The 26,477-nt window shown below is 49.5% G+C and overlaps 1 protein-coding gene and 1 non-coding gene across 3 annotated transcripts in view; one reads left to right on the forward strand and one right to left on the reverse strand.

Moving 5' to 3' along the window:
• Window positions 1-26,477, forward strand: part of GALNT6 (polypeptide N-acetylgalactosaminyltransferase 6) — a 39,421-nt gene that overhangs the window by 7,533 nt on the left and 5,411 nt on the right. For both annotated transcript variants that reach the window (XM_081592353.1, XM_081592352.1), the window contains 7 exons: window positions 585-810; window positions 5,577-6,170; window positions 8,386-8,558; window positions 19,465-19,614; window positions 20,667-20,901; window positions 24,230-24,347; window positions 25,881-26,081. In XM_081592353.1, the coding sequence (XP_081448479.1) occupies window positions 5,680-6,170; window positions 8,386-8,558; window positions 19,465-19,614; window positions 20,667-20,901; window positions 24,230-24,347; window positions 25,881-26,081 (1,368 nt within the window). In that variant the 5' untranslated portion in view covers window positions 585-810; window positions 5,577-5,679. The remainder of the gene's footprint in view (window positions 1-584; window positions 811-5,576; window positions 6,171-8,385; window positions 8,559-19,464; window positions 19,615-20,666; window positions 20,902-24,229; window positions 24,348-25,880; window positions 26,082-26,477) is intronic.
• On the reverse strand, window positions 18,080-18,152 carry TRNAG-CCC (transfer RNA glycine (anticodon CCC)). Its single transcript has one exon. It is a non-coding gene; the product is annotated as a tRNA-Gly (tRNA).

A 26,477-nucleotide genomic window follows, 5' to 3' on the forward strand; every position in this document is an offset into this window, starting at 1 on the left:
ATTGGACTGGGTGAAGCTTCACTTCCCTTATACCAGTGACAGAAGGTGAATTTGTATTCTGACTGGTGAGGCCAGGAAAACAGGTCCAATTTGTTGAGTCTAAGGAAATGTTCCCCAGAATAAGAGGATTTCTGGTATCATCTTAGTACTAAAATCAAGATGGTCTGATGTTTTGCAATCCCAAGGGTGGCTGGAGGAAAAAGAGTTGGGAATGAAAGTTTAGCAGCAGCAGGAGGGAATGAGTGGTTGAGGACCTTGGGCAATCTTGCCAGTAGACCTCTTGGCCAGAAGGTGAGCAAGCTACACTGCAGGGAGGACCATGTGAAGCCCTGCTCTTGACAAAGGACTGTGTGCAATAGGGGCTGTTTCTCCCCCAAGTCTGGTGACCTCCCTGACCTTTCCAGCCACACTTCTGGTAATCGTCTCCTACACAGAGAGCAGGAATTCTTAAAGCCAAAATCTTCTGACTTACACTGGTTTTTGTGTCCCTTCGAAGAGGCTTTTTCCTATCGCCCGCATGCCAAGCAAACAAACCAGAGTCCCTTACTGCCAAGGCTAATCACAGGTGTCTTGTTTCATTTCAGGATGTGGTTAGTACCTTGAGGAACTGCAAGCACCAGAGAGAAAGCCTTAGAGAGCCAGGCTGGATCGAGAGAGCAGATGCCTGGGAAGAGCTCAGTTTAACCCCAAGTCTCTCTTTAGGAGGGAACAAAGGAACAAAGGTGAATCACACTGAGATGCCAAGACAAGGGAGTTGGAGTGACCTGGCTGATTCTGAGTGAGTCAGTCAGGGAGGCCTTCCTGGAGGAGGTGAGTCTTAAGCACTTGGCAGCAGCTGATAACTAAGCTTTGTAGGAGGCATATGTCGTTTTATTGTGCTTTACTTTGTCTTGCTTCACAGATACTGCGTTTTTTACAAATTGAAGGTTTGTGGCAACCCTATATCCAGCAAATCTATCGCTAAAATTTTCCCAGAAATGTTATTTTTTAATTAAAGTATGTACTTTTTTTTTTTGACATAATGCTATTGCACACTTAGTAGACTACAGTATGGTATAAACATAACTTTTCTATGTCCTGGGAAACCAAAAAATTGTGTGACCCACTTTCTTGCCATGGTCTGGAACTGACTGCACAGTAACTCCCAGGTTATGCCTGTACCATGCCTTCGTTTCTAACTGTGCTCCCTCTTTCTTGTTGGACCGGAAGGTAGACAAAGTGTCAGGGGAGATGCCACGTTCAGATGGTTCAACACTGTTGTAGCAAACACTTCCCCATTCTGCGGCCCTTGGTCTGTGCTTAGCTGGGGCAATTACAGAATTGATGAGATGTGGCGACGGCAACCCACTCCAGTACTCTTGCCTGGAAAACCCCATGGATGGAGGAGCCCGGTGGGCTACAGTCCATGGGGTCTCAAAGAGTCGGACACGGCTGAGCGACTTTTACTTTTCACTTTCATGCATTGGAGAAGGAAATGGCAGCCCACTCCAGTATTCTTGCCTGGAGAATCCCAGGGACAGAGGAGCCTGGTGGACTGCCATCAAGGGGGTCGCACAGAGTCGGACACAACTGAAGCGACTTAGCAGCAGCAGCAGTAGCCAGGTCAGGCATCAACCAGCCCAGCAACCCCTAGACAGGACACCGCCTCTACATAGAATCTCCATTTCCTCCTTGAAGCCTTCTTCAAGTCCACAGGGTACTCTCCTTGTCTGTACTCTTACTCAGTTCAAATTGTATTACTTTTTGAATAGATATCCCTGGTGGCTCAGAGGGTAAAGCATCTGCCCGCAATGCGGGAGACCCGCGTTCAATCCCTGGGTCGGGAAGATCCCCTGGAGAAGGAAATGGCAACCCACTCCAGTATTCTTGCCTGGAGAATCCCATGGACAGAGGAGCCTGGTAGTTCATGGGGTCACAAAGAGTCAGACACGACTGAGCGACTTCACTCACTCACTTGAATAGATAATGTTGTCAGGGTTCAAAGTGTGAAAGGGTATTCAGAGATAGATTTTTTTCCTGCTCCTATTCCCTCCTGGGACCGGTGCTCCCTGAACCCAGTGCTACCAGTTCTTTTTCTCCAACTAGATTTTAAAATCTGGTGGGGAAAGAGGTGGTCTCACACCTTTCTGTGTCCCTCTGTGTCCCAGGTGGGGTGAATTGTCCCACCTCATCACCCAAAGGAGATCCCCTAGCACCACAGCCTCCCTCCTCATCCACACTGCTGCTATCTTGGGTCAGACCCCCCTAGTTCCTCTTAACTGGCCATTCAGCTGACAGTCAGGTTCATTTCCTAGACACCCTCCACCAGCTGTCAGACTACTCTTCTTGTAATGTTGGGCTCCCACTAATCTTTACTGCTCCCCATACCTTGGGTCAAGGGCAAACTCTTTGCTTTGATAACTTGGTTTCAAGCCACCTCTCCAGGCCCATCACCTGCTGCTCCCATCAGGCTTCATACTCCCAACCAAACCAAATTCCTTGGAGTTCTCTGATGGATCATGCTGTCTCCTGCATCTAGGGCCTTCGATGTATTGTTCCCTCTGCCTGAAACGTGCTCACGTCACCAGCCAACTCCTACTTGTGGGTTAGGGCTCAGCCCAAGTTTCTCTCTAGAGGGACTTCACAAACATCACCCTCCCCCACTCAATGAGTTTACTGCATCCTCTCTCCCTCTGCCCCCGAGGGTGCCTTTCTCAGGCTGGGTGCCTCTCTGCTTAAAATTTGACACCCGCAATTGACTGTACTCTTCTTGAAGGCTGGGCTCTCCGCGTAGGAGACGATTACCAGAAGTGTGGATGGCAAGGTCGGGGAGGTCACCAGACTTGGGGGAGAAACAACTCCTATTGCACACAGTCCTTTGTCAAGAGCAGGGCTTCACATGGTCCTCCTCGCAGTGTAGCTCGCTCACCTTCTGGCTGGCCACCGTCTGGCAGAGTACCTGGCATAAAGCAGGAATTCACTCAATACTGGCAGAATCAACAAATCTCCTCTATCTCCCAGACAATACCTAATATAAAGTAGATGCTCAAAAAGATTTAATCTTATTCGATTTTTGATGCTGCTGCTGAATCTTTTTTTTTTTTTACAAAAAGCACTCAACACGTTTATATACAACAAGCACTTAAAATGTTTCTCTATACAAGTAGATACTCAACATATTTGTGAGAAGTAGGTGCTTAGGTATATTTGCTGTATACAGTAGGCACTAGCACATGCTTGCTATGTATATGGTAGGCATTCAGTATGTGGCTGTGTAAAGGCAGAAATTCAATGTGCTTTCTACACACAAAGGTGCTTGCTTCATGCTTGCTGTTTACAGTAGGTGCACAATTTCAGCTTCCTATGCACAGCAGATACTTGGTGTCTGTTTGCTATATGCATGAATCTGAGGTTTTCAAAGAGAACATCTCCCCCCCTGCCCAAAGTGACCCCTGTTCCCACTTGACATCATAACAGCCATATGTGCCCCAAGTGGATCCAAGTGACTCCAAACACCAGACTTCTCCATAGGCAGCAGCTTGCGTATTTAACAACACAGCTCAACTGAAGTTCTTTAAGTAAGACAGAGTAATGAGTGTGGCTTTGGCCAAAGACCAGGTGCCTTAGGATGATTGCTGGAAAACTGAGCAGTGATTTATTAACGACAGTCATAGAAATAATTGAGGGCTCAGTCTGTGCCAGACACTCGGCTGAGTATTTTATATACATTATTTCTGATTTAATCCTCACACCCGCTGTGGGTTAGTTATTAGTTACACCCACTTTATAGATGAGGAAGTTGAGGCTTAGAGAGATTAAGTCATGTGCCCGAGGGTCACACAGCTGCTACTGATAAAAACTAACACTTTTTGAGCATTGACTGGGTGCAGAGACTGCTAAGCTTTTTCCAGGAATTATTTTATTGAACTTAATCCTTACAACAAACAACTCTAGGAGGTAGGTGGTGTTATTGTAAGAAGCTGCAGATCTAGAATTTGTGTGCAGGTCTGTTGCCACCAACATCTAATGCTTATCCCATGAGCCTTATACTTGCAGAACTGTCTACAGAAAGTTTTGCAAACACTGTTCCTCTGAGCCTGGTACCACATACATGAGGGTAGATGCTCAAGGCCATGGTCCTGCCTGGAAGGTGCTGTCATTAGAATCTTAGATTTAAAAATTGTTTTTAATTTTTTTATTAAATATGAGTAGATACAGAAAATATTGATAAAATATGCATAGGGGTATAAAGAATAGCAGTACTGCCAGCAGCCACCATTCACTTTATTATTTTTTGTTTGTTTTCTACCATCTCTTTATTTTATTTTTTTTTTTATTTTATAAATTTATTTATTTTAGTTGGGGGCTAATTACTTTACAATATTGTAATAGTTTTTGCCATACATTGACATGAATCAGCCATGGGTTTACATGTGTTCCCCTTCCTGGACCCCCCACCCACCTCCCTCCCCATCCCATCCCTCTGGGTCATCCCATTGCCCCGGCCCTGAGCCCTTGTCACATGCATCGAACATGGAATGGTGTTCTGTTTCACATATGATAATATACATGTTTCAATGCTATTCTCCCAGAACGTCCCACCCTCACCTTCTCCCTCAGAGTCCATAAAATTGTTCCATGCATCTGTGTCTCTTATTCTGTCTCGCATATAGGGTTATCGTTACCATCTTTCAAATTCCATATATATGCATTAGTATACTGTATTGTTGTTTTTCTTTCTGGCTTACTTCACTCTGTATAATGGGCTCCAGTTTCATCCATCTCAGTAGAACCGATTCAAATGTATTTTTTTTTTAATGGCTGAGTAATATTCCATTGTGTATATGTACCAAAGCTTCCTTATCCATTCGTCTGCTGATGGACATCTAGGTTGCTTCCATGTCCTGGCTATTGTAAACAGTGCTGCGATGAACATTGGGGTACACGCGTCACCATTCACTTTAAAAAAAAAAAAGGCTTATTTTGAAGTCCCCCATGTGTCTTTATTCCCGTGTCTTTCCTCCCTCTTCAGAAACTTGTTTTTTTTTTTAACTCAACCTTGCATCTGTGTTGTGGCGTGTAGAAATGGTTCATTCTTTGTCACAGTTGTGCAGTCCATGTGCTGTGTATATTTCACACTATTTATTCATTGTAACGCTGATAGACATTTGGATTATTTCTAATTTTTGCCTTTTTTGTGGGTACTACTAGAAATGTTCTTGTGCATGCCTTTGGGCATATGTTTATCTGAGATATAAAAGAGAGGAATTGCCGGAGTCATAAAGTGTGAACATTTTAAATTTTTCTAGAAAATGCCAAATTGTTTCAAAAAGTGGTTACGTTGATTAAATCTATTCATGTAGTGTTTCAGTGTTCCAGTTTTCTAGGTCCATGAATGTCAGAATCTTAGGGCAGAAAAGAAACAGGGTCCATTTTCCTTATTATCTGGATGGAGACAATTTAGGTGCAGGCAAGTAACGTGATTGGACTAAGGTGATGTCACCGTTCAGCAGCAGAGCCTGGATGAGAACCCGCAAATCCCCTGACTCCCTTCCTCCACCTGCCTTTGCTCACTTCTCTCTCTCATCCCTTCTCAGACCGAGGCCCCAGGGTGTGGCCACCACGACACCTCACACTGTTTCCAGGGCCAGGCACAGCAGTCGGAGCTGACTCAGCCGGGGTCCCCGTCAGTTCCAAAGGATGAGGCTGCTCCGCAGACGCCACATGGCCGTGCGCCTGGTCATGGTGGGCAGTGCCTTCGTGCTCTTTGTCTTCATCCTGCAGAGGGACGTAAGTGGCAGGGAGCAGGCCACAGAGAAGCCATGGCTGAGGTCCTTGGTGAGCCAGAAGGACCACGTCCTGGACCTCATGCTGGGGGCCGTGCACAACCTCAGGGACTCGATGCCCAAGTTCCAGATCAGGGCTCCGGAGCCCCAGCAGACACTGGCCTCCACCAACCAGTCCTGCCTCCCAGGGTTCTACACCCCAGCCGAGCTGAAGCCATTCTGGGAACGGCCACCACAGGACCCCAATGGCCCCGGGGCGGATGGGAAAGCATTTCAGAAGAAAGAGTGGACGCCCCAGGAGACCCAGGAAAAGGAAGAGGGCTATAAGAAGCACTGCTTCAATGCCTTTGCCAGTGACCGCATCTCCCTGCAGAGGGCCCTGGGGCCGGACACCCGACCCCCTGAGTAAGTGGCACCGCATCCCAGGGTGAGGCCAGGGTTCTGCCAAAGGCGTGGCTGGTATGTCCATAGCCAATGTAAAGGGCTGACATGGATTTTATTTTATATCAATATTTGGTTGCCCCAAGGCACGTGGGATCTTAGTTCCCCAACCAGAGATCAAACCTGCATCCTCTGCATTGGAAGGTAAATTCTTAACCACTGGACCACCAGGGATATCCCTGACAGGGATTTTAGAATGTAGGCAAGGGTTTCCTCTAAGCCCTCATTTCTTTTCCTGATCCGTTGTCATTATCCCAGGGGTTGGGATTCAAGGGCATCATGGTCAGGCCAGAGTCTCAAGGAGACCTGTGAGAGTGAAAAACAATTGTGAAGGTGACAGGATACAGAAAAAGGAACTCCTGACGGGGACCACAGCGGACCAAGGGGTGACTAGGAGTGCCTGACTGCAGCCCACAGATTTGGGGGCCTTGCCCTCGGCAGAGAGGCTGGAGACTGCAGGACTCTGCCGCTGAGGTCCTAACAAAGGACATTTCCCAAAAGCGGCCCTGGTGGTCAGGATTGCTGCTCACCTCCTGGTTTCTTTCAGTGAAGACTCATTGGGCCATGAACTCATTCCAGTCAATTATTTGAACCTGTTTGTACTTTCAATCCTGGGCAGTGAACCAGCTCTTAGATCTTTGAGCTGTAGCCACTTCAGTCTATGTTCTTACTGGCCTCCCGTCAAAGGTTTTGTGTCTCTCATGTAGACTTTGTCATTCCCAGCTCAAGAAGAATACTATTTTTGGCCTTTTCTCATATGGCAGTTAGGGACTTCCCCAGTGGCTCAGCAATAAAGAATCTGTTTGCAATGCAAGAGATGTAGGAGGCCCAGGTTCCATCCTTGGTTCAGGAAGATCTGCTGGAGGAGGAGATGGAAACCCACTCCAGTATTCTTGCCTGGAGAATCCCATAGACAGAGGTGGGCTACAGTCCATGGGGTTGCAATGACTAGGATGCGACTGAGTGTGCCTGCCCACACATGGCAGTTCCCATTCTCAGGTTCATGATTCTTTAGGGCTGTGAACCTGGAGTTCCTCAGGCTTGGACCAAGTGTTAGAGGCCTAGAACATGGAGCCACCTTGAGTTACCAGGATTCCTCACAGGGAAGGGCAGTGGGCATGAGGGCAACCAGTGGAGGAGGTCTGGGAGTCTTCTCTGGAGGGCCCCTGAGAAATCTCTCTGACCAGCAGAAGGAGTTTTAAAAGGACCTTTAGAGACTTCCCTGGTGGTCTGGTGGCTGAGACTCCCTGCTCCCAATGTAGGGGGACTGGGTTCAATCCCTGGTCAGGGAACTGATCCCACTTTCCACAACTAAGGTTAAAGATCCTGCATGTTGCACCTTAAACCCAGTGCAGCCAAATAAATAAATAAGTACTTTTTTAAAAGAAAGAAAGAAAAGGCATTAGGCTGCACAATTCCTTGAGATCCAGCATTGACACATTCCCACCCCCACCTGAGGTAATGTGTCGGGGAGGCTGGCAGTGCGGCCTAGTGCCCCAGAGTGGTTGGAGTGGATGAGGATAGAGAAAAGTCACAGGAAAGTGTTTGTGATAACAGTATCAGATTACAGGGAATTCGTGAGGAAATGGGTTCGAGTGGAACCGTTCATTGTAAAGCGTAAAGCCTTTCCCTCTCACTGAATATGGAATTTGTAGTCACTTTTTCCAGATGTCAGAGTTGCCCTTTGTTACTTTCCCTGTGGGACCTCAGGTGGGGGAAATAGGTTTTGGGGTTTTTTGGGGGGGTATTGTTTGTTTTTTGTGGTGCTGGGTCTTAGTTGCTATATACAGGATCTTTGATCTTAGTTGTGGCATGAGGGATATTTCATTTATGGCATGCAAACTCTTAGCTGCCGCATGTGCAGGCTAGTTCCCCAACCAGGGATCGAACCCAGGCCCCCTGCACTGGGAGTACAGAGTCTTAGCCACCAGACCACCAGAGAAGTCCTGGAAGACAGGTTTTGGAGTGGGTTGGTTAGCACCTGTGCAGAGGCTCAGAGTAGGTGGCAAATAGTGGATAAGCTGGAAAAAGCATGCTGATATTCCCAGCTCCAAAGGGGAATGTAGGCTGGGGGTTCCGAGGAGCAGAAGATGCTTATAGGAATCTGTGGACAGAGCCCTCCCCGACCCTGGAACTACCGGGAACCCGGAGAACTGTATCTGCACTTTCCTCCGCTCAGGTGTGTCGACCAGAAGTTCCGGCGCTGCCCCCCACTGCCTGCCACCAGTGTCATTATTGTGTTCCACAATGAGGCCTGGTCCACACTGCTGCGGACGGTGTACAGCGTCCTACACACTACCCCTGCCATCCTGCTGAAGGAGATCATTCTGGTGGATGATGCCAGCACAGACGGTGAGGCTAGGGGGCCCCCGAGGAGGGGCCTGGGGTCTCCCCTGGTACTCTGGGAAAGAGGGCCTGCCGGTGCTCCCAAGGGAGCAGACACTGCCTCATGGCCTATTGTGTGGCATCACAGCTCATCTTAAAGGTCGGGAGCAGGAAGAAGGCAGGTGGGTGCTAGGGAGGGGGTAAGCCACATTCCTGAACTTGATTTGCATTTGACCCCAAAAGCTTAGCTGTTCTGGCCTCAAGGCTTCCCTTAGAGCCGCCAAACCCAACCTCAATTCAGAAATGCAGAAGGTGGGGACAGGCCCTCCCCTCTGTTTCCCACCTACTGGACCATTCTTTTGCTCTTGAAGATTCCATCTGAGAAGCCCTTTGCTGTAGTTGGTAATAGGCAAGTGAGTTTGCTCACCAAACTTCCACAGTTCAGAGCATTTCCACAAACATCTACTGAGTTATTTGTGCATGTCAGGGTACTGCCTTAGGCATAGGAGATGATGTGACAAATGACAAATTATACAGATCTCGCCCCGAGTAGGCTAACAACCCTCATAATCAGATGACTGCTTACAGCACCAGCCGCAGTGGTGTGACCTGGAACACACCCTGGCAGACGTGGGAGGACGTGAACTTGAGAGTCCGACACCCAGGAACTCAAATCCTAGCTCTGACTTTTCCTAGCTCTGTGACCTTGAGCAAGATACGTAGCCTCTCTGAACTTCCGTCCTCAGTTTTTGGGGTTTTTTTCAAATATTTTTTTATTTGCCTGTGCCGGCTCTTAGTTGAGGCGTGCGGATCTTTAGTTGCAGCATGTGGGATCTAGTTCCCTGACCAGGGATCAAACCTAGGACCCCTGCATTTGGAGTATGGAGTCTTAACCACTGGACCACAAGGGAAGCCCTTCAGTCCCTTCTTCTAAAAATGAAGATAACTGACTCCCTTGCAAGGTGGACGAGGGATCAGAGATAGATGGTAAACGAGATCGTTCATGTGCTGTGGAGTACTTAATCTCCAGTAAGAGCTCCATATGCATCAGTTTCATTTTATTCTTTGTATGGGAGGAGTGCGCTGTGGGAGATGTTATTTCTGTGTGGCCTGGCTGAGACGTCCACATTGGATTAGAGCTGCACCTGAAAGCCTGAGTGTCCAGGGAGAGAAGAGGTGTTGCAGGGCAGCCCCAGAAGAGAGAACAGCATCAGCAGAGCTCGAGAGACATTGGTGTGTGTGCTGTGGGAAATGACATTAAAGAGATGTTGAATGAAATCCTTGCATGCACGCTAAGTCACTTCGGTCATGTCCAGCTCTTTGCGACCTCATGGACTGTAGCCCGCCAGGCTTCTCTGTCCGTGGGATACTCCAGGCAGGAATGCTGGAGTGGGTTGCCATGCCCTCCTCCAGGGGATCTACCCAACCCAGGGATCGAACTTGTGTCTCCTATGTCTCCGGCATTGGCAGGCAGGTTCTTTACCACTAGCGCCTCCTGGGAAGCCTGAATGAAATCCACACCATGCTAAAAGTATTTATTTGGGGGGAAAAAAGTGAATCACTGAAGGTGCTTAAGCTGGAGAGTGACCTCATCTCAGAAAGGTGGCAGCTTTGGGGAGGAAGAGAAGCAAAGGACCTAAGTCCAGAGAGGAAGTTCGTACAGTCACTCAAGCATGGAATGCCGGGGCCAGAACTAGAAAAGCACTGTAGGACCCCTGCAGCAGTAAACTGGGGTCCTCTAGGAGCTGCGCCCTCCTCCCAGGCGGCAAGTGGGGTCTGGGCTCTCCCAGTTTGGCTTCCTGTGCCCGTGCTCCCATATTGAGGGCAGGAACCATAGGGGTTCCTCCGGCGGTCCAGTTGCTGACGGCCCCTTCCCCTCTCCCAGCCCCCCCTGCCCTTTGGGAAAGAGGACCAGGGCCAGGGAGGACAGAGGGAGGAGACGCTGAGTATGGGCTCTGTGAGCCCATTTCCCCTGGGAGCTCCCACTTTCCTGGGAAGGGCAGACAAGTATCAGAGATGCGTGAAAGGGTCTGATGGACAGGGAGCAGAGAGATGAGCTTGTGGAAGGGGAGGGGCAGAGAGTCTGGCAGAGAGGGTTGGGACTTGGGAGTGGCCTCCGGGGAATCTTAGGAGCAATAGAATGGTTGTAAGGAATGGGAACCAGTGTATCCGTCGCCCTCCAGCTCAAACTGGGCTCTCTTGTAACCCTTATTCCCACAACCCTGAGTGGCCCGTCCTACAGAAGTGTCTCCCCTTGAATCCCATGTGGTGGATGGAGTTTTCTAAACTGTCTCAGCTTGTCACTCAGAATTGTGTAAGTAAAAGGCACACTGCCCAGCTGGGTGACTCCTCGGACCAGGCCAGCCAGTGACATAGTGCCAGGCTGGCATGGGCAGTTTCAAAAGGACAGAGTGGACTGTGCCTATTAGGAGGCTTGGCAGTAGCCTCTCCAAAGAGCCTGTCCCTCTCAGGCCACCAGACATGTTCCCATTCCTTCTGGTAGCCTCTCCCTTGTTGCCCTGGACTGTCTCATAGAGCTGAGTCCAGCATCTCGGAATCACCTGTCTGAAAAACCAGAACCAGCCGTTCTTATTTTCCTGGGTCCTGGCCTCCTTTGACAATCTGTTAAAAGCTATGCCCTTCTCTCTAAAGGGCTCTCCAGGTGGCTCAGTGGGTAAGAAATCTTCCTGCCATGCAAGAGTCACAGGGGATACGGGTTTGATCCCTGGGTTCGGAAAATCCTATGGAGGAGGGCATGGCAACTGACTCTAGTATTCTTGCCTGGTAAATTCCATGAACAACGGAGCCTGAAGGGCTGCAGTCCATGGGGTCCCAAAGAGTCAGACACGACTAAAGCAACTAAGGACGCAGGCACTCCCTAGAATAGCTCACAGCTGCCACAAGTGTCCACCCACCCACATTTGTGCATGTGATTTCAGGGAATTTGTGGGCCCCAGGATAAACCACCCTTCCTTGAGGGCTTTGAGACTTTAGAGAGACTTTCGGCAAAGAAAGAAAAATATCCACAGAACCACGGTAATATCTGCAGCTATGGCGGGGTAAAGTCCCCCACTGACCGTTTGATCAGATTAACTGGCTCTCATTACACACACACGAGGGCTGTGTCTGTGCTGAAATTCGATGTCCAGGCTCTCTGTCCTCCTGTCCCGGTGCCCAGCAGCATGGTTTGAGCACAAGTGTACAGGCATTTGATACTGGGGGGCAGGTATCAGAAAGAGGTCTGGAGCCAGGCTGAAGAACTTTCTCTTTTCCTACCTCACAGTCCTTTCCCAGGCACAGGCTTCCCTCCTGCATGGCCAGGTCAGCACCTGAGGTCCACCCTTGATCTGGCATGTTTCACGAGCTCCCAAAAACTGGCCTTCCCAAGTCTGTCAGTCTACCGTGCTCCCAACAGGGCCTCCCCTTGTCCAAAGCCCTGCCCTGCCCCAGGTGGGGTGGCTGAGGCAGAGAACCTATGCTGCCCTCCTGTGGGAATTCACTAAATGATGGGGAGGAATTCAGAGAGCTACCAGGGACCCAGAGAGCTGAGCAGAAATAAGACCAGGATGACTGCAGAGATGTGAGCAAGGAGGCAGAAACAGCACTGGTGCAAACTGAGTTTACAAAGGTGAACAGAGCTGAATCAAAAGACCTACTGCTTAGTAGTCAGTGTTTGGATTTTTTGGGGGGTGGGGTAAAATATACATAAAATTTACCATCTTAACCATTTTTAAGTGTGCCATTCAGTGGCATTAAATACATTCTCATTGTAAAACCATCGCCAGAACTCTTTCATCTTCCCAAACTGAAAATCTGTGCCCATTAAATAATAACCCCCTATTCCCAGCACCCCAGCTGTTGGCAACCCCCATTCCACTTTCAGTCTAGGAATTTGACTACTCTCGATAATGCAGATGGTGATTGCAGCCATGAAATTAAAAGACGTTTACTCCTTGGAAGGAAAGTTATGACCAACCTAGACAGAATATCAAAAAGCAGAGACGTCACTTTGTCAACAAAGGTCTGTCTACTCAAGGCTATGGTTTTTCCAGTGGTCATGTATGGATGTGAGAGTTGGATGGTGAAGAAAGCTGAGCGCCGAAGAATTGATGCTTTTGAACTGTGGTGTTGGAGAAGAATCTCGAGAGTCCCTTGGACTGCAAGGAGATCCAACCAGTCCATCCTAAAGGAGATCAATCCTGGGTGTTCACTGGAAGGACTGATGTTGAAGCTGAAACTCCAGTACTTTTGCCACCTGATGCAAAGAGCTGACTCACTGGAAAAGACCCCGACGCTGGGAAAGATTGAGGGCAGGAGGAGAAGGGGACGACAGAGGATGAGATGGTTGGATGGCATCACCGACTCAGTGGACTTGGGTTTGGGTGGACTCTAGGAGTTGGTGATGGACAGGGAGGCCTGGCATGCTGCAGTTCATGGGGTGGCAAAGAATCGGACATGACTGAGTGACTGAACTGAACTGATATCTTGTATAAGTGGAATCATGCAGTTTGTGACCTTTTGCGTCTGGCTTATTTCACTAAGCATAACATCTTCAAGGTTCATCCATGTTGTGATGTGTCAGAATTTGCTTCCTTTTTAAGATGGAGAAGGGCACGACAAATCCATTCCAGTATTCTCGCCTGGAGAATGCCATGGACAGAGGAGCCTGGTGGGCTACAGTCCATGGGGTCTCAAAGAGTCAGACACGACTGAAGCGGCTGAGCACACACGGAGCACACACGCATATCATTGTTAATACAGTTGACATTTTTTATTCATTCATTCACCCATGGAGATTTGGATTGTTGCCACATTTTTGGCTATTGTGAATAATAGCCAAAATATTGCTATCCACATCGGTGTACAAACATTTGTTTGAGTCCCTGATCTCTATTATTTTATTAAATACCCAGAAATGGAGTTGCTGTATCATATGGTAGTTCTTTGTTTAATTTTTTGAGGAGCAATCATACTATTTCAGTTCAGTCGCTCAGTTGTGTCTGACTCTTTGCCACCCCATGAACCGCAGCACACCAGGCCTCCCTGTCCATCACCAACTCCCGGAGTCCACCCAAACCCATGTCCATTGAGTCAGTGATGCCATCCAACCATCTCATCCTCTGTCGTCCCCTTCTCCTCCTGCCCTCAATTTTTCCCAGCATCAGAGTCTTTTCTAATAAGTCAGCTCTTCGCATCAGGTGGCCAAGGTATTGGAGTTTCAGCTTCAACATCAGTCCTTCCAATGAACACCCAGGACTCATCTCCTTTAGGATGGACTGGTTGGATCTCCTTGCAGTCCAAGGGACTCTCGAGAGTCTTCTCCAACACCACAGTTCAAAAACATCAATTCTTCGATGCTCAGCTTTCTTAATAGTCCAACTCTCACATCCATACATGACCACTGGAAAATCCATAGCCTTGATTAGAGGGACCTTTGTTGACAAAGTAATGTCTCTGCTTTTTAATATGCTGTCTAGGTTGGTCATAACTTTCCTTCCAAGGAGTAAGCATCTTTTAATTTCATGGCTGCAATCACCATCTGCAGTGATTTTGGAGCCCAGAAAAATTAAATCAGCCACTGTTTCCACTGTTTCCCCATCTATTTGCCATGAAGTGATGGGACCGGATGCCATGATCTTAGTTTTCTGAATGTTGAGCTTTAAGCCAACTCTTTCACTCTCCTCTTTCACTTTCATCAAGAAGCTCTTTAGTTCTTCTTCACTTTCTGATATAAGAGTGATGTCATCTGCATATCTGAGGTTATTGATATTTCTCCTGGCAATCTTGATTCCAGCTTGTTCTTCTTCATATTGTTTAGATTTTTTTTTTTAATTTTTGGTGGCATCGTGAAGCATGTGGGACCTTAGTTCCCCAACCAGGGGTTGAACCCATGACCCCTGCACTGGGAGATGGAGTCTTAACTACTGGACCACCAGGGAAGTCTCTGGATTCATTTTTTTTTTTTTTTAATTTTTATGGCTGTGCTGGGTTTCCATTGCTGCACAGGCTTTTCTCTGGTTGTGGAGAGTAGGAGGCTACACTCTGGTTGTGGTGCACAGGCTTATCATTGCCATGGCTTTTCTTGCTGCAGAGCACAGGCTCTAGGGCACTCAGGCTTCAGTAGCTGCAGCACATGGACTCAGTAGCTGCAGTTCCCAGGGTCTAAAGCACAGGATCAGTAGTTGTGGCCCATGGGCTTAGTTGCTTCAAGGCATGTGGGATCTTCCAGGATCAGGGATCAAACCTGTTTCTCCTGCAATGGCAGGTGGTTTCTTTACCACTGAATCACCAGTGAAGTCTTGGATTCACTTTTTTTAAGTGAAATTTTAAACCATTATAGTGACATGATCTGATTTGTGGGTTTAAGAGAATTCACTGTAGGTGCTGTGTCAGGAGGAGACTAGGGCCACTTCCCTGGTGGTCCAGTGGTTAAGACTCCGTGCTTCCACTGCAGGGAGCATGGGTTCAGTCCCTGATTGGGAAACTAAGATACCACATGCCTCTCAGCATGGCCAAAGAATAAATAAAAATAAAAACTGACGCAAAAAAAAATCCGTGATGAACAAAAAAAATCAAAGTTGAAAAAAACAAAAAAAAAGAGTAGATTGGGAAGAGGAGGGGTATAGAATAGAGGTCAAGAGATAAGTTAAGACATCGTGGCTTGTTGTGGACCTTTAATGGACCGGAACTTGGGGGTACAGAGTCGACCGATAAGAAAGTGAAAGAAGGAAGAAAAGAGGCCGATATTCCCTGATTTACACAGTGTGCCAATATAACTCTAGGATAAAGAGCTAGCGCCGTCTACGTAGGCTCAGGGCACCCTCTTGAAGAGGTCTTGAAAGCCCAGGCAAATAAGTAGACACGGTGGACACCTGTGCTCCGTGGAAGCAGCCTGAAAGGGAGAGAGGGAGAGAGGGAAAGAGAGAGTGAGAGCGAGAGAGAGAGAGAGAGAGAGAGAGAGAGAAAATGAGGAAAGACTTGGGGACCAGTGCTCTGATGGAACAAAGGCGTTTATTTAACATATTGTGGGCATATATATACTCTCCTATAAGATAGCCCTTTTTAGCAGAGACAGGGATCAAAAATCTAACAAGTCATCCAGAAAGCCAGAGGCTAGAATCATTCTCAATAGAGGGGATTGTAAAAGTTACTTTACATATAGGAAGGGAAGAGTTGTAAATGGTTGCTGTTCACCATATGGAATTTCCATACGAATGAGATACATGAATTTCTATTATTCCCGAAAGCTGGCTTGCCAGCTCTCTGGCACCTGTATTCAGGTGCTGTTAAGGAACATAAAATTCATGCAAGACTAAAAACAGCACATAAGAAGCCTCCTGTTAAATGTATCCTGACAGTTGCTGACGTGCAATGGGGATGGAAAACTGGCCTTACTTGCTGATGGACTGATTGTGGAGAGTGGGAAGAGGGGGAAAGTTTAGCACAGTTCCTAGGTTAGAGCAGCTGTTGGGATAATGGTACACAGGGGAGGCTGGGAGGGCAGGTGGGGAAGAAATCGGGGTTCCATTTCAGGCATGTTAGGTTTGTGGGGGTTTTTGTTTTGTTTAATTTATTTGGCCACGAGGCATGCATGATCTTCCCCAACCAGGGATCAAACCCGTGTGTCTCCTTCAGTGGAAGCGCAGAGTCTTAACCACTGGACCGCCAGAGAAATCCAGTTTTGTGGCTTGTTAGACATCCAAGTGAAGATTTAAGGCCAGGAAAAAAGGCCCAGGGGCATCTGCATGTAAATGGTATTCTGCACATGGGACTGAGTAAGGCATGTGTAGGGGAGGTCACAGGAGTCTTATAGACTTTGATTGTGAGGAATGAACCTAAATGAGGAGGCTCTCACCTGGGGACCATAAGAGAGAATGGATGGGCCCGTCTGTGTCTCCGTGCTCAGCTCTGCTGCACTCTGCTCTGGGGTGTCTGTCCAGTGGGTCCAAGGAGGGGCATCACTCAGGGGTGTTGTCTTACCCCTTTCAGAGGGCCTGAGGCTCAAGCTCAGAATTCCCAGGTCCCGCCTAGCCACCGGGATTGGAGAGAAGGAGTGGGAGAAGGGCTCTGTAGCATTCAGGCGCCCCTGACATTCATGGCTCAGTGCGTGGCAGGCCCTTACCACAAAACCCACTTCCTCTGATGTTCTGTCTCTGGGTTCTCTCCATCACTATGAACTTCCTGTGAGCACAGTTGTGTTCTCAGGGGAAACGTCAGCCACGCTGAGAAAGCAAGGCTCCCGTGCAGAGTTCCTCCCACCTCCCTGTTAGAGCCCACGCTGGGGGCTGTGCTTGGAGGATGAGCTTAGGAGCTCTGAGCAGGCAGGACCCAGACCTGGCCCCTCCCTGCCCGGGACAGTGGCTGGCACCTGGCAACGTGTTCACAGGTGTACCCAAGTGAGTGCTGGGCGGAAGCTGCCAAATGAGGCTAATTTTGACTCATAAACCCCAGGGACAATACTCTCAATTTCATAGCATTTTAATCTTCATGTGGGTGCTCAGTCGCTCAGTCATGTCGGACTCTTGGTGACCCCATTTACTGTCGCCCAGCAGGCTTCTCTGTCCACGAGGATTCTCCAGGCAAGAATACTAGAGTGAATTGTCATTTCCTTCTCCAGGGGATCGTCCCAACCCAGGAGTCAAACCTGGGGCTCCTGCATTGGCAGGTGAATTCTTTACCACTGAGCTCCGTGGGAAGCTCTTTAATCTTCACAGAGAAGATTAAATAAGAAAGTCAGCATGGAAGCACCTAGTTCCATGACTGGCATGTAGTAGGTGCTCAAGTATTTGGACACAATGTGTGTGTGTGTGTGTGTGTGTGTGTGTGTGTGTGTGTGTGTGTGTGTGTGTGTGTGTGTGTGTGTGTGTGTGTGTGTGTGTGTGTGTGTGTGTGTGTGTGTGTGTGTGTGTGTGTGTGTGTGTGTGTGTGTGTGTGTGTGTGTGTGTGTGTGTGTGTGTGTGTGTGTGTGTGTGTGTGTGTGTGTGTGTGTGTTTCAAAGTAGAGATCGGGACTTCCCAAGTGGTCCAGTGGTTAAGACTTCATGCTTCCACTGCCAAGGACCCTGGTTCAGTCCCTGGTCAGAGAACCAAGATCCCACATGCCACGTGGCACGGCAAAAAATAAGAAATAGAGAGGGAGAGATCAATTGCACCTGCACAAAAACAGCCCCCAGTTTGTATGATGCGACAGTGGGAGCGAGGCCTAAGCACTGGGCTGACCCCACACCCCTCGAGACAGAAAGGACACAGTCAGCCTTCACTCCTGCCCCACACCACCGCTTCTGAAACCACAGACCATCCATTCTGCACAGTGGGGAACAGAGCAGCGGCACAGATAAACCGAAACAGCAGTTAGTGAATCATCACTACGATTTGGACTATGTTCCAAGATGGATTGCTTCAGAATAGGGTTATTTTTTAAAACCATGTATATATTTTAAATCTTGAGTAAGTGTATTTTATTTTATTTTTTATTATTTGTTTATTTGGCTGCACGGGGTCTTAGTTGTGGCACACAAGATCGATCTTCTTGCGGCATGTGGGGTCTAGTTCCCTGACCAGGAATTGAACCTGGGCTCCCTGCATTGGGAGTGCAGAATCTTAGCCACTGGACCACCAGAGAACTCCCTAGGGCTATTTTTAATGCTCAGAGGGTTTCCAACTTATTAACAAGGGTCCTGAAGTGAGCCCCCTCTCAGAATGAACTGGAGATCTCATCAGATACCCCACCCTTCAAAGAGCTTTCCACACCCTCTCTCCAATTCGGGCGTTGGCCCCTCCTGCAGTCTCCCCCAGCCCTGCATCACCTCTGGTGGTTCCTTCATCACCTACCCTGCAGTCACCCCCTCCTTGGGCAGACAGGCTCACTGATATGCCTGGCTATGCAGGCACTGGGTACCTGGTTTTTAAATTTAATTGAAAAGCTGTTCTGCATCATTTCATCTTCCTAAAGAATTCCACATGCAGAGGAGGTAATAAAGAGGATTAGAGTAAGACTTCTTGCTGCTGCCCCAGAAGCCAGAAATGAGCACTTGTGTGTCAGACTTGTTCTGAAGAGCCTGGGAGACAGGGACTCAGACACAGAGAAATGACTGTCAAACCCTGGGTGTGGAAAGGAGGGGAGGCCTGAGACACAGCTCTGAAAATCAGGAGCTGAGAGGGAGCTGAGGCCAAAAGAGGCATCCAAGAGCCGTCAACAGAAGTTTATACTTGATTTGAAACCAAAGAAACACAGCTCTGAGGTCCTGTCTCCGACATCAGAGAAGTCGCCCCGGTACACAGACACAAGGTGGGCACTGTGGAGCCAGTGGAGTGTCCTGGCAAGGTGGCCATGGGCTGTGGGGACCTCCTCCACCCCCCCACCCCCACCTTGGGCTTCGGTGAAGTTGCTCAGCACAGTAGGTGTGAGAGAGGGTTACAATGCAGGCCTGCTGGAGGCCTGAGAGTGCCCGGACTTGGTGCCCACAGAAGATTTTGTGTGCTTCCCTTGTAGCTCAGTTAGTAGTTAGTTCAGTTCCTGGGTCGGGAAGATCCCCTGGAGAAGGAAATGGCAACCCATTCCAGTATTCTTGCCTGGAGAATCCCATGGACAGAGGAGCCTGGCAGGCTACAGTCCATGGTGTTACAAGAGTTGGACATGACTTAGCGACTAAACCACCACCAAGTCGTTTCTGTTGTGTCCGGTTCTCTGCGACCCCATGGACTGTAGCCCGCCAGGCTCCTCTGTCCATGGGATTCTCCAGGCAAGCATACTGGAGTGGGTTGCCATGCTCTCCGCCAGGGGATCTTCCCGACCCAGGGATCGAACCCACGTTTCTTACATCTCCTGCATTGGCAGGCGAGTTCTTTACCACTCATGCCACCTGGGAAGTGCAATGGAGAATTAGGTTTGTGACAGAGTGCTGAGCGGGTGGCAATGACCCTGTGCCTTCCAGAGTACTTGAAGGAGCCCCTGGAGCGGTATGTGAAACAGCTGCAGCTGGTGCGGGTGATCCGGCAGCAGGAGCGGAAGGGACTGATCACCGCCCGGCTGCTGGGAGCCAGCGTGGCCCAGGCGGAGGTGCTCACCTTCCTGGATGCCCACTGTGAGTAAAGGGGGCTGGCCCAGCTCTGCCCCCCTTCCCTCCCTGGCAGAAGGAAAAGCTGGAACTCCCGCCTCACCCAGGCCCCTGCCTGCTCTGCTTTCCCAGGAGCGAAGCAGCCTTGGGACTCCCCCAGATTCTTCTACCCTTTTCTCACCCCATTCCCTAGGATGGTTATCAGGAGGCACACACAGCCCTAAAACCACTAAAACTAAAACCTAAAACTATGGTGACCCCACAGTTGCTGGGAATATGTTCTAGAGCCCAGACACTCCTACTCCTCTCCCCGCTCCCCCGATTTGTACCTCATTCTGAGCTCAGCCCCTCGGACAGGCTCCGGTACCTCTGGGCACTGTTCAGTGTGGCCCTTTCCATATGGAGCCAGGAAGGCCTGCTTTTTGCCCCCAAACAACACACTTCCCTTGCTGTTGTCAGGGTGAAAAAAGTGTTCCCTGAAAGCACTGACACATATTCTGAGAACCTGTAGACTTGGAGTCAGAAGACCTGGATTTGTGTTCTGACCCTGCCACTCACTGAGCCTCAGTCTTCTCCTTTATCAAGTGGGATAAGGATGCCAGCCATATACACCAACAAAATCATCACTCCAGGGGCCAAATCATCTCTGTGGTTCATCAGAAATCCCCAAGGGGTGATTATTCTGCAGCTAGAGCTGAAGCATGAGGTGCAGAGACCCTGGGGAGAGGGGCACCCCCGCATGAGACCCACACTCGGGTGGGGATAGTCGCCTGAGTGGCTAGCCTGCAGACCCTGAAGACAGTCCTCTACGGCCTCCCTGTGCCTTTGGAGCCTCCATGTTACTCCCCTGATACCTCTATTGTCCCCTCGAAAGCCATTTCCACCTCTCTGGGAGGAGGGGCAGGTGTAGGCGGGTCCTGGGAGATCTCTGTCCGGTCTGTGGCTGTGGAGCTTGCACGTGTTTTCCTGCCTACAACTGGGGAGCAGGCACTTGTCTTCCTGGGGCTCCCCACTGGCCGGGGGTGCAGGCTGGCCAGGGGACAGGACCCTGACTGCTGTCTCCTGGCCCCGGCCTGCAGGTGAGTGCTTCCATGGCTGGCTAGAGCCCCTCCTGGCTCGCATCGCTGAGGACGAGACGGTGGTGGTGAGCCCAAACATCGTCACCATTGACCTGAACACTTTTGAGTTCTCCAAGCCCGTCCAGAGGGGCCGAGTCCAGAGTCGGGGCAACTTTGACTGGAGCCTAACCTTCGGCTGGGAGTTTCTACCTGCACAAGAGAAGCAGAGGCGCAAGGATGAGACCTACCCCATCAAGTAAGTACCATAGCCTGGTGGGCCCTCAGCCTGGCCTCTGCAGTCACAGGGACCTGGGCCATCTCAGTTCAGCATTTATTAGGTGTTGTGTGAAGTCCTTAGCATATTTAATCATCATCCCCTTGAGGTAGGTATTATGATTAGCCTGTTTTGCAGATGAGAACACTGAGGTTCCTGGTGGTTAACAGTTGGCCCCAGACTATACCACCCTGGAAACTGGGGGAGCAAGAATGCCCATCCCACCAGTTTGGCCACAAGCCTGTCCCCCCACCAAGGTGCTGTCCTGCCTAGTACCACAACAGTTGGGTCTCACTCTCCATCTTCCTTGTGCCAGGCCCTGGGTTCAGGGCTTTCTGTACTTTGTCTCATTAATTCTTCCCTGCAGGTAGAAAGGACATGACTGCTGCTTGCAGAGAGATAGTGGGTAGAGACCATTGTAAAACAGCCATTATAATAAGAGGGGGTGATGTGTGCAGCCAAGTAGCCATCTTTGAAAAGACTGAGAACGTCTTGTGTTGCAGTTGTCTTGAACTTTTTCAGGAAAGGGCCAGATAGCAGATATTTTAGGTTTTGCCAGCTAGGGCTTCCCAGGTGGCGCAGTGGTAAAGAATCTGCCTGCCAGTGCAGGAGATGCAAGAAATGCAGGTTCGATCCCCTGGAGTAGGAAATGGCAACCTACTCCAGTATTCTTGCCTGGAAAACCCCATGGAGAGGGGAGCCTGGTGGGCTGCAGTCCGTGGGGGTTGCAAAGAGTTGGACACAGCTGAGCACCCACACACATACATACATGCAGCTACAAAAAAGAATCTTTTCAAAATGTAAAAACTATTCTATGCCAGAACCTTAGAAAGTCAGGCCAGCTTTGACCCACAGGCCACAGTCTGCCAACCCCTGAGCTAGAAGGCAGGTGCTTAAAGTTTATCCATTGTTTGATGCCCAGCTGGCTTTGCCTTCTCCCAACACACCCACCCTGCTCCTCCCTCTCAGACTGCCTGTGGGTGCTGTTAGAGACCACAGACGTCTCAACCAGACTGAGTTGAGGAGTGACTTTTAGAGTATCCATTGCTTCTGGATTATCTCTGCCACTGTTTTTCTATACTGGTCAGGAAACTGAAGGGTCAGCCAAACATATACCAGGGGTGGGGGGAAGCAGAGATTGGGGATATAGTGAGCAGAGTTGGGAGGGAAGGTTTTCTCCCCTTCCACGTCCCTAGATCCTAAAAATACTGCCCAGAGCCTCAGTAGAGAGGCTGCAGGAAAGAATCCCATGGATCTGGAACAGCCTGCTGCTCTGTCTCCTTTGGAAGGAAGAGAAGCAGCAGCAGCAGGGGCAGAAAGGAAAGAAGACAGGAGAGAGAGAGAAGAAGTTGGAACTCCCTATTGACTCTCTGCTTGATTCATAGATGTCTTTTGTTTGGATTGTACAACAATAAAGCACCTCCCCCCAAGCTAGGGGGCCAGGCACACAGTGTGACACAGTCAGGAATGGGGCACCTTGCCCCCACCCATCACTGACGTCCCCTGCTCCGATGTCCAAGGACCATACAGCTGGAGGACAAAGCTCCAGTGTTTGAGGAATGAGTTTGCTCCCTGGTCCGAATGCCCTGGTGGTGTGCTTGCTTGCCTCAGGCACTTTGCCTGGTACCCGCCAGGAGACCTGCAGGCAGCACCCTCCCTTCTTCCATTCCCAAAGTTAACAGGAGACTAAGAGGAGAGCTGAGGACCCCAGGGACCCCAGGAAGCAGGCCAGGAAATACAAAGAGTTTCCAGAGGTTGCCTATTGGTTGTGGGTCTGTAGTGACATTCCCTGTGTAGTTTATCCTCAGAGATAATTTGTCAGTGACTTCTTAGTCAGAGGGACCTCCCAAAGCCAAGAGACAGGGACTTCCCTGGTGGTCCAATGGTTAAGATTCTGAGCTCCCAACGCAGGGGACCTGAGTTTGATCCCTGGTCAGGGAACTAGCTCCCATATGCCGCACTAAGATCCTGTGTGCTGCAACTAAGATCTGGTGCAGCCAAAATAAGTAAATAAATATTAAAAAGAAAAAAGCCAAGAGACAGGCTTAGATCCAGGAGACCCTCAAGAAGTAGCTGCTTAGTTCCAAAATGCTCATCTAGGGTCCCAGGACTCTCTGAGCCTTCCTTGGCCTTACTTGGGCTGGCTCAGAACCCCTGCTGCTGCTGCTGCTGCTGCTGCTGCTGCTGCTAAGTGGCTTCAGTCATGTCTGACTCTCTGTGACCCCATAGACGGCAGCCCACCAGGCTCCCCTGTCCCTGGGATTCTCCAGGCAAGAACACTGGAGTGTGTTGCCATTTCCTTCTCCAATGCATGAAAGCGAAGTCGCTCAGTCGTGTCCAACTCTTCATGACCCCATGGACTCCAGCCTACCAGGCTCCTCCATCCATGGGATTTTCAAGGCAAGAGTACTGGAGTGGGTTGCCATTGCCTTCTCCGTTAGAACCCCTAGGAGAAGCCAAAGCCAGGGACAAAGAGCCTGCCTGAGCTTGAGGGTTTCCCAACTGAAATTCCTTCCAGAAGGTGGCTACATGAGCCAACCTCAGGGCAATGAGAATAGCGGTAGGGTAACACCAGCTTCAGGCTCCTGTGTAGTTGCCTTGACCAGTCAGCCAGTGAATACTGATTGAGGCCCTGCTGTGTCTGAAACACCTTGACTGGTCCTGGGCTTACAGAGAAGGTTTCTGCTTAGCTGTGCCACATGGAGCCGCCCAGTGAGGGCAGCAAAGCCCCATCTGAGCCAGCCTGGCCTGGCACAGAGACCAACAGTGAGTGATATGTGTGCACTCCTGTCTCCCCAGCTCCCACCCCTGCCTTCAACCCTTAGCTCAGCCCCTGTTGTGAGCAACATGGTATCTAAGTTCTTGATGTTTTGTCAGTTTATCTAAATGTGGGCCCGTGCCTCCCTGCCTTTGTCTGAAAGCCAGAATATTTTTGTAATCTCCAAATGCTCCCTTTAGTCCAAATTGAGTTTAATTTCACCTCACTTCCTACCCTGAAGGGTCAACCAAACATATACCAGGGGTGGGGGGAAGCAGAGGTTGGGGATATATACCAGGGAAGTCCATGAGTACCGTTTAGAAGACACTCATGATCTTTACATCTCTCTTGGACCTAATCCTAGAAGGCAAAGAATAAATGGTCAATAAACATTTGCTAAGTGAATGAGTTAGTGGCTGCACATCCTAGACAAGAAGAAAGGAGGAGGGAGGGAGTGTTAGAAGCATCCGCGGTGAGTCCGCTCCTTTCCACTCTGGGCTCCAGCCCCCCTTCCCCCAGAAGATGCACATGCTTTTCCCTTTGTCTCTCCAGATCCCCAACATTTGCTGGTGGCCTCTTCTCCATCTCCAAGTCCTACTTTGAGCACATCGGTACCTATGATAATCAGATGGAGATCTGGGGAGGGGAGAACGTGGAAATGTCCTTCCGGGTGAGAGCGAAGAGGGCTTCGTGGGGGAACCACAACGTCCTGGGGTACGGATGACCTGAGACCCTGTCTCTTAGGCAGCAGCAGGGTTGGCATATCTGGAGCTGAACTTAGAAGGGTGGCTCTTTCCCGTCATGGCTCCACCTTTCCTCTGCGCCCTCCTCCCTGTCCATGGCAGTAGGGCCATGGAACTCAGATTGGACATATGGGAACAGATGACTGGTCAGAACCCCTCAGAGGGAAGGGATAGTGGGGTAACAGGGACCGGACATCTGGGGACCGGTGACATCTTTCATGATGTCTGTGGGAACAGAAGTAGGGTGAAGGTGAGACAGGTCAGTAGGCAGTCACTATCCTTTTTCTGGAAAAACCAGGCTCCACTTTCCAGGTCAGAGGACACATGTCTTGGTAGCCTTTGGATTTACACTTCCCCTATGAAGTTACACTTCATAACTGTAAGAGAAGATGATGGCCCAAATTCTGGTGGACCCCAGAATTCTGAGGGATTCCAGGAATAAAGCAAATCAGGATTAGGTTAGCAAGAAAGGCTTCCTTGCCATGAAATCAACACAAATCTCCATCCAGGGGAAAGTAATTCACAAGGAAATGAGCTTACTTATGAAGTCACTTGGATGGCATCATCAACTCAATGGACATGAGTTTGAGCAAACTCTGGGAGATAGTGAAGGACAGGGAAGCTGAGTGTGCTGCAGTCCATAGGGTTGCAGAGAATCAGACACGACTGAACGACTAACAACAGTGAAGTCACTTATCACAATGCCTAGCACGTATAAGCACTTCATTGACATCATTGCTGTTACTATGGCTATGATTATGCATTTCTGTTGCTGCTGTATTAAAATGAATAACAACATACCTCCCAATCGAAAACCTAAGAAAGAGAAGATGCAAGTGGAAGGGATGTCCTAAACCAGCCCTCTGACAGAGAATGGTCACCAACTCAGCACCATAATTCCCAGGGTTCTGATTCTGGGCTTGTCCATGAGCCTCTGACCTCTGTTCAGTCTTTCTGTAAGGAAGCTACTATGCTAAAGGTCAGGTGATTGCCATAAACCACTTGATGGTGGCTTTTAGTTAGTGAATTGATGCTTTGATTGGGTCACAAGTCCGTCTCCATTTGAAGGAACTTGAGTTCCTGAGTTTCCAGTAACACTTGAGTAAGCTGATAAAATCACCTTTCCTGGTCAAAAAGCCAGGTGGTGCCAGAGCTCAGAGTAGGTAGATGGATGTAAACTTGGCCGTCTGTCTCTTCTTCAAAATGGGCCCTGGTAACCCTCAGGACCCTGCAAATTTCCACTTGCTTAAATCAAAAGTGAACCACATCAGAGAGCCAGGGATTGTGTAGTTACGGCCTGTGAAGAAGCCCAGTCAGTGTCTTTTTTCCAGGGGGAGAGAGTGGCATTTCCCTGATTGCGTGGACCTGGGGTCTGGCATCCTGGGAGTGGAACTGAGTTGCTTGGGGTAGGTTGTCCCACCCACCCGCTGAAAACCCCATCCCGTCTCCTCTTACGGCAGGTGTGGCAGTGTGGCGGCCAGCTAGAGATTATCCCCTGCTCTGTGGTCGGCCACGTGTTCCGTACCAAGAGCCCCCACACCTTCCCCAAGGGCATCAATGTCATTGCTCGCAACCAAGTGCGCCTGGCTGAGGTCTGGATGGATGGCTACAAGGAGATTTTCTACAGGAGAAATCTGCAGGCAGCACAGATAGCCCGAGAGGTGAGAGGGGAGGATGCTCAGGAGATGTTCGGATGAAGGGAAGGGCTTAACCACAGACTCTGATCCAGGGGTTCATGATGATGGAGGCCCACTCAGCTCTGCCACCCAGTGCCTTTACCCCTCAGACCTTGGGAGCTAGAGCCCAGGCTCCTCTAGAGAATGAGGAAGGGCAGGCTTTGTTGTCCCTGCCTGGCGAGCCCCAGCATCTTTTAGAAGGGGAGGGAGATGAGATTTGGAGGAAGACCTCTTACAGGAAGAATGGCTTTGCTCTGAGAAACCAGGAATTGAAGACTGGAGGAAAACTGAGAGTTCACAGGAGATGGGGAGTGCTAGGGGTGGGGATCCCAAAGCCAAGGCAAGGGGTTTGGGATTAGATGTGGAGCCGAGCCAGGGACC

The sequence above is a fragment of the Giraffa tippelskirchi genome, chromosome 4 (assembly GCF_054371585.1).
Source record: "Giraffa tippelskirchi isolate mGirTip1 chromosome 4, T2T-mGirTip1v1.2.pri, whole genome shotgun sequence".
In the NCBI taxonomy this organism is placed as follows: domain Eukaryota; kingdom Metazoa; phylum Chordata; class Mammalia; order Artiodactyla; family Giraffidae; genus Giraffa; species Giraffa tippelskirchi.